Genomic DNA, 7,455 nt, shown 5'->3' with positions numbered 1-7,455 from the left:
ACTAAATGCAGCCCAAACCATCACCGATCCTCCCCCTGCTTGCCTTCTCTTGGTCCTTCGGGGAGGACGGCGTAAGTCCCTCCAATATTGCTGAAAGCCGTCGGGCCCATCGAGGTTCCATTTCTTCTCATCAGAGAAGATAATGGAATCCCAATAGGACCGCGTCTTTCAGCAACAGCTTCTCCGTTGCCCACGTGAAGCGTGCGGCCATGTCTTCCGGGTTTAGCGGAAGCGTGTTGACCATTTTCGTGAAGACCAGCCAGTCGACCCACAAGAAGACACGCTGGATGGTCCTCACGTGCACGCCGAGGCCCAACTCGGCTTTCAACTGCGCCGCCGAGTGCTCGCCACGCGATGCAGTGCGCACAAGACGCCTGACCTCGCGGTCTGTCAGTGCTGGGGGCGCTCCGCTTCTTTTGGGGGGCTTCGCGGCCTTGCGTGCCTTGGGTGGAGGCTTGGGAGCCAGTGCACGGCAGATGGTGTCGGGGCTGTGGCCGAGGCTGCGCGCGATGGCGCGCTTGGAGGATCCAGCCTCAAATAGGCCGTCAATCCTCCCCCTCTCTCGCTCGGTTAATGGAGGCTTCTTGATCTTCGGCATCTTTTAGAATGAGCCATGCACTCCACGCTCATGGCAGCCACCCACAAGGTACACGCGCTGCAGCCACAAATTTTCAGCTTTAAAATATACTTGATTTTTGTAAAGTCTGTACTGTCCGATCTGATCTGTCGTAGAGCTGAAAGTGGAAAGTTGTATTGGAGGTCCCCCACAGCGGCCGAATCTGCGCTCGTTAGCGCTACTAGGCTTTTCCTACTGTCAACAACTCGCATATATCTAAATAGTATGGCCTAACTCGCAGTATTGACGGCGCTAGAGCACCGTAAGTGGGTGTCCGATGTGATCTGTCGCGCAGTGTAGGATAGCGTAACTTTCCGTATCGATTCCAGCGACTGGGCCACTCGTTCGGGTGCAAAGTTACTGTGTCGGTGATTACGGGACACGTGGACTTGAACTTATGGTGCATCCGATCCCTATAACTTATCTACTGTAAAGTAGTGCAGTCTGTACAGTACGAAAGCGTCAGCATTTCGTCCGCCCTCCCACTAGGCTCTTACTGCTGTCGAGTCAAGAGTCCTGACGACTCCAAAGTAAGTCATCCCTGGTATTGGGCCTACTCATCAAGACTGAGACCCTTGACTAATTCTTACAAAGCACGCAATATTAATACATGTTCTTGTGCAACACTCAGAATTCTCAATGACTCCTACTAAAACTAATCAGCTATCAACCTTCAGTTGGCGTAACTTTAAGCGCTCTGTGGCCGTTTGTTGATCTCCAAAAAGTTGCGATCGTCAACGGTGGAGAGAGACGCCATTCCACCGAAAACATGCTCTTCGTTGTCTTGCCTAAAGTCTAATACCATTTCTAGAAACTCAGCTACTCTTGAGCCACACGATCGGAACGAGCTCAAACACACAGGCATTTGATTCAAGTACATCTCCATCACGGTACCAGTGTTGCTCGGACGAAGTCGAATCCACTCGAATTCGCTTGAATTTATTCCCTTGAGCGCGAATTCACCCTCGACAAATGCTCTCCACACAACCACCACATCTCCTTCTAAAACATAGCGACGGAGAACAAGACGGTGCTGAATTGACGCTGAACAAGAAGCAGGATGTTTTCTCGTGTAGAGGAGCTTGATGGCCTACGAGTTCTCCGAGTTGAAAACTTCGCTCACCTGGCGATAGCACAACTGACGGTATAGATGGGTACGTTCCCATAACGAGCGACAGACTTGAATGAACTGGAATGGGAATACGGTTTTACGTCGATACTGAAAATTCTTGACACGCCCGTCAATGAACTTCACGATCGATTTGATCACTCCTTCACGCATCGATTCCACGCCTTTTGCGGTTGATACACTTCTGATACTCAAGATATTTGAGTCCATCTCCGTCAAGTATACGTCGTAAAGCTCCAAGTCATTGTGCTAGTCCAATACATGAACGAGTTAGTAGTTTCAACTAAACGTTAACTAAGTGTTTTTTTACTCGTAAAGCTGACTATACCGTCAGTGTGCAGTGAGAAGTGCACCATAGCGGTGTTGACGTCATTGGGTTTGCCCTTTTGGCGTTCATACCTCACTGCAAGAACCGTAGAAAGTCACAGAGAACGACTGTTGAAGTTGCTTGTTTTATTGTGGTGAACGCCACAACGACGTAAAATATGTACACTACAGCTAGCCGATCGCTTCAGCACTTGCCACTTGTATCTCCGCATCGTTAGTAAGCCACAAGTGAGCGTTTGTATTCATTGTCTACTGCTTTGAAGATACCGTGAACAAAACAACGGCGAGTCCAGACATACTCCAAGGGCGAGCAGAATAAAAAAATCATAAGTAAAGCTGCTTAAAGCCAATTGGGTGCCGCAATCGATCCTTGACCCGCCCACTCGGACAGCTACTCAATAGCTTTGACTGCCACCCAAAGCCATCCTAGTTGGTACCACAGCTTCTTGCAGCAATAAATCCTCCACCATCGTGCTCAATGCAATCACATCGTCTTCGTAGGAATCAATCACCAGATTTGTGAGTAGTCCAATCTCGTTTGGTGGGATAGAAGCCGAATAGTCTACTCGTTTAGGCACAATGTGGACACAGTTGTGCATGACGCAGCCTGATAATCCAAGACCGGAGTCTGGAGGGATACGCTTGAGGACGCTCCAACCAGTTTCGTCCGTGTACATGCCAGAGAACTCATCTTCCCCACGTGATACAGACCTCCAGACGATAGCCAATCGATCCTTTTCCACGTATCGCCGCATGACCATAATGCCATCCAGCCACGTATCAACCCCACGTTTTTTGCATGGACTACGGTACTTCACTGCGATCGTATCATCGATCAGCTCCATCCTCTGGTAGGAATGATACCGATTCTTACTATACCGCCGCTTAACTGCATACCACATCGCAGTTGCCGCCTTCTCGAAGTGGAATGGTATAATATTCACGTCCTGTAGCTCAGCGTACAGTTCGTCCTGGTCCGTAGATCCCTTCCTCGTCCTTACGTAAGCTTTCCTTAGCGAGTCATCCACCGACATTTCCATCCCATTTTGATGGAAAATGCCATCTGTCTGTGCATATAGACCGTCTAGTTCACTCAAGAAGAGGTCATACATACTGGTAGAGTCTTCACTACCCAGACATAGTCTCTTCTTGGTCGAACTGGTCCTGGAATCTGTAAAAACCGACACATTTGGCCTCTTATGCAGCACTTGTTCCAGTCTCTGAGCCAGTTGAATCTGTCCTTGTAACACTGTCTTGAGTCTTCTATTCTCTGCTTCAGCTTCGTCTCGATTTTGAGCTTGTCGCTGGGCGATTCGCTGCCAAACGCGAGCACTGGCTCCATTTCCTCCCTCTTTTCTCGGATTTGACCCCGTTAAGCTCAAATTCGAGCGTTTTCCGAGATGTAGCACTCTTAATTCTCTCTCTAGCTCCACGACTTTCTTTCGGAGGTAAGCCAGTTCGTTCTGGAGACGCTCTCGTGATGGGTTTCTCATCTTTCCAGTGTTGGGATCGGTGACCTTCTTCCGACCTGCTTTTCTCCCTTGGTTCTGCTGTTTTGGAGACGAGTCTCGAGCTACAATGTCTTGAGATATTGCAGAATCTTGAACAGGAAGGTCGGAGCCTTCAGAGGCGTCTAAGGCCTTCAATAGCTCCGCCACTTCATCGGGTGTTAATCCAACAGATTCGTCAATGTTTGGTGGTATATAACTCGGGCTACAGGCGGCGCATTCAAGCGTGGAGGGGCTTGAAATGCTTGCAATCGTGTTGTCTATATCATCCACCTTCGATGAAGCTTGTTGGACGTCTACATCGTCCAAAACAGGCGTCCACGTCGACGCATTCAGCTGTTCGTATGCGTCTTCGTGCTCCATGTTCGAAAGTGCCAAATGTACCAAATTCTTGGTTCACGTAATTTTGGCGAATCAAAAGTGTGTTGAAGTTTTGAGATCTGATTACAATGTATGTAGCCATGTTTGAAACTGCAAAAAAAAAATATTCGGGCATATATATCTGGAGTAGTGCATGTTCCACAAATAGCACCGAAATGTCCACATCGTCCATATAAGTGAATGTCTACACAGTAAAGAAGTGTGTGCACGTCTTCAGTGGAATTCAGAGCACAGCAACAGAAATAATGATAGCGCCGAGCAGCGTCCGTGGCAACATCACAAGTAAACCAACATCCTTAATTTCTAAATCACTACGAAGTATTCGGACCGACATTAGTGGAGGAAAGATGAATCAAATTGTACCAACGGGGCCAACAGTTGAAGAACTGAAGCTCGAGAGCAAACGAATACTCGGTCGAAGACAAGATGGGGCGCTTTCTTTCGGACAGGCATTTGGTGTTTTTGGTGCTCCGATGTTATTTATCCTGCTTGTTTGCATCTGCTGGACGTCGTGGCTTGTTTTCTTGGCACTAATGCCAAACAAAGCAGCGAATCTACTCATGGACACAAGTTCGTATGATAATGGGCAGTTTTGGTTATTCAACGATGCGAACCCGCAGATGGTCCTTCTTGGAGCTGTCGGGTTAATTATTGTGGATATTTGCTATATGATTGTGACGCTAAGGATGCTCTTTTGGAGGGATAAACTATTTGGCTCTGCTTATCAGAGTTACCCAGCCAATCTCGACGTATCTTTCTCATGGATGAGATCGGATGGTCCGCTGTTCAAGCGCATTCGGCATTTATGGGACGAGCTTACTGCATTTGAAGGAAAAAATCGAAAGAAATGGGTAAGTACAAATATTTTTAATATATTACGTAGATGTCTAATTTTTTTTCGTAATTTATGCAGAACGCATTTCTAAAGCTTTTTGACTTGGCGATGGAGACAGCCATGCTACGTCAATTACTGCGGAGTGGAAGCCCTGCTAGTCTTACGTACGGTTTTGCTGGATTCCTATCTCTAAACGCGTTATCCTGCGTCACAAACGTCTTAACGGGTCGATTTACAGCATTAACCGAGATCTTCATCGACTCAGTGTACGTGCGTACTTTTGCTGTTAATGGTTTACTACTAAACTCTTCTCTGTCCGTCAGATTCGACTTATCCGCAGCCGTCCTGTTTCCAATTGTGACGCTAGTCTACTGCTACTACAACTTCGATTTCGATCGAGAAGTCTATCTCACATACTTGGAAAAGCTCCCACCCGGAAGTTTTGAGCACCTTGCTCGTTCGTTCGCTGACCAGTCAAAAATCGCCTTGTTTCGCGTAAATTTTGACTCTCTTCGCATCGATTCGCTACTGGATTTCGCACTCCGAATCAGTATGAACTTGACATTTTGCTATCGCTTTGAACGCCTCTTGCAGGCAATTGTGTGGATACGACATCGCGGATTGATTATCCAAAGACTAAAACGACCAAAAATTACGCCAGTAACACAAAATTCTGTACCCACAGGTATCTCCGCCGTTTTTGTGGTAATTTGTTTCACAGTATTCTTGGCGACACACAAAGCCATTGCAGACTCAAAAGCATTGTGTGCGCCACATGCTGAGTGTGTTGTGTATGCTCATCGATGGGAAACCAGTGACGAGCATTGTCCGTGCCTCATCCTGATAGATGTGGATACCGCGCCTAAGACGTACCAGGAGTGGATTAATCCCATAGACGCGTATGAAAAAGTGGAAACTCTCGCATATGCCGGTTTACTGACATCACTTCAAGTGATCAACCGACAACTTCTCGAGTGGCCGGATGAATTGCGCAAGTGTCGTAACCTGAAAGTCATGTACGTAATAATGCGTTAATGCGATTCTTTTAGTGTCTAAATGCTGTGCATTGTTAAATTTCAACCAGCCAACTGATGTATACGAGTACAGAGCACATTCCATCATGGACAACAGAGCTAAAAAGTCTTGAAACAATGTACGTATGTGTGTGTGTGCAGTTCTGGATGATGAAATGCTAACTTTTCGGATTTATTTTCAACTCAGTCAAGTTGAAGGAAAATACGGCAGTCCAAACCTGCTTGATCTTCCTGACGATCTTTTTGGCGACTTACCTCAATTATCGATGATTCACCTTGGTCTTCACGAGAATATCGACCATATTCCGCCGCTTATAGGTGTTCCGAATCTACGAAGCTTATCTCTCGCTTGGATTACTCGACTCCACACTTTACCAAGCTTTAAACACGTACCCAAGCTGGGTCGACTTATTCTATCCCTCTTGCCAAGTATGGAGCAGATCCCTGATATGGCTCCGCTGCAAAATCTCGTTGAATTTGTCGTGCTTCGACCAAACCACATGTGCTGCAATGGCTTCCTCGGGACGTGTAACTTGAGTCATATTTCATGCCAGAGTTACCCGTCGTCTCGAACACCAGCAGCGTCATGTATAATGAACGACACAGATCCGCACTTCCCTGTTACTCCGTATCTGGGAAATAACGGAACGCAAACAGCCTTTGAGAAATTTGCGCCGCTAATCTGCCAGTCATCACCATTCGATTCGCCAGACTATCTCAGCTTTCCTACCAAAGAGACAATAGAAATGTGTGACGGTAAGCCATATCGACAGTGCTTTCTGCCAGGTAACAGAACTGGACTGTGTTACAACACGCGGTTTCAAGTGTTATCGTGTCTCGCCGATGATAATTATGTTGCGTTACGACGGCTTCAGATTCAGAAAGAGGTTGGTCCGAGATGTGATCCAGTTGAAGAGAAATGGCTCGGATGTAGGGGATAGCACATCGTAATTTAAAAGTACTTCGTAATAGTCGCTACTCAAAATGATCTTAACTACTGTACAGTTGGCTTTGCATGCCGGTTTGTTGTAAGTCATACTACCCACTTCCTTCAAGTCAAATGTTTTAATTATGGAAGTTCCGATCAAAGTGTCTATCAATGCGTCGGTGGCTGGTAGTAAACTAACAAGTTATACCGCTATGGAATTTCGTGCCAAACGGAAAAAGATGGAACTACAGACGGAATTCGTAAATCTAATTCAACACTGGACAGAGCTATTACCAGAAGGAATGCCGTCAACAGGGTTTCCAAATGAGTTTGGGTGCTCACGAATTGATGCATGGCGATTACAATTTGTAATCGTCAGCGTTCTGGATGAGTCATGGTGACGTTTCAAAAATGAAGACCTCTACCAGTGTTCAGTACTTTACGTGACTCTGACGCAAAACGCACACCATGCAAAAAGTGGTATAATTCAGCGCAAGAGGTGGTAACTACAGGCAGTTGGGTGGTCGTATAAGTAAAGAGTACGGTGCAACCTGCAATACTGAAGCAAGCGCATCTCACCGTGTTAATACATGAATGAACACTAATTAACGACTTTAAGCGCTAGAATGAAAATCCAGCGTTGTTAAAACAAAAGTTTCAGCCTTTTGCCTGAGACAGTCATTCTGAGCAGGAAAAC

General features: G+C 46.5%; 4 protein-coding genes across 4 annotated transcripts; 1 reads left to right on the top strand and 3 right to left on the bottom strand.

Annotated features, from left to right (window-relative positions):
• Positions 1–130: 130 nt before the first annotated feature.
• Positions 131–598, bottom strand: PPTG_03345 (hypothetical protein; the record flags this gene model as incomplete). Its single annotated transcript, XM_008896022.1, has 1 exon — positions 131–598. One exon carries the CDS (start codon positions 596–598, stop codon positions 131–133), a length of 468 nt encoding a protein of 155 aa, XP_008894270.1.
• Positions 599–1,706: 1,108 nt separating this feature from the next.
• Positions 1,707–1,955, bottom strand: PPTG_03344 (hypothetical protein; the record flags this gene model as incomplete). Its single annotated transcript, XM_008896021.1, has 1 exon — positions 1,707–1,955. One exon carries the CDS (start codon positions 1,953–1,955, stop codon positions 1,707–1,709), a length of 249 nt encoding a protein of 82 aa, XP_008894269.1.
• Positions 1,956–1,997: 42 nt separating this feature from the next.
• PPTG_03343 (hypothetical protein) lies at positions 1,998–3,952 on the bottom strand. The gene has a single exon (XM_008896020.1). It carries the CDS (start codon positions 3,941–3,943, stop codon positions 2,468–2,470), a length of 1,476 nt encoding a protein of 491 aa, XP_008894268.1. The 5' UTR covers positions 3,944–3,952; the 3' UTR covers positions 1,998–2,467.
• A 542-nt stretch (positions 3,953–4,494) lies between these two features.
• On the top strand, positions 4,495–6,771 carry PPTG_03342 (hypothetical protein; the record flags this gene model as incomplete). The annotated part of the gene is made up of 5 exons (XM_008896019.1): positions 4,495–4,812; positions 4,875–5,062; positions 5,120–5,812; positions 5,881–5,949; positions 6,018–6,771. 5 exons carry the CDS (start codon positions 4,495–4,497, stop codon positions 6,769–6,771), a joined length of 2,022 nt encoding a protein of 673 aa, XP_008894267.1.
• Positions 6,772–7,455: the final 684 nt, after the last annotated feature.

This window comes from Phytophthora parasitica (genome assembly GCF_000247585.1).
Source record: "Phytophthora parasitica INRA-310 unplaced genomic scaffold supercont2.4, whole genome shotgun sequence".
NCBI lineage: Eukaryota > Oomycota > Peronosporomycetes > Peronosporales > Peronosporaceae > Phytophthora > Phytophthora nicotianae.
This window is presented reverse-complemented; position numbering and strand designations above follow the sequence as displayed.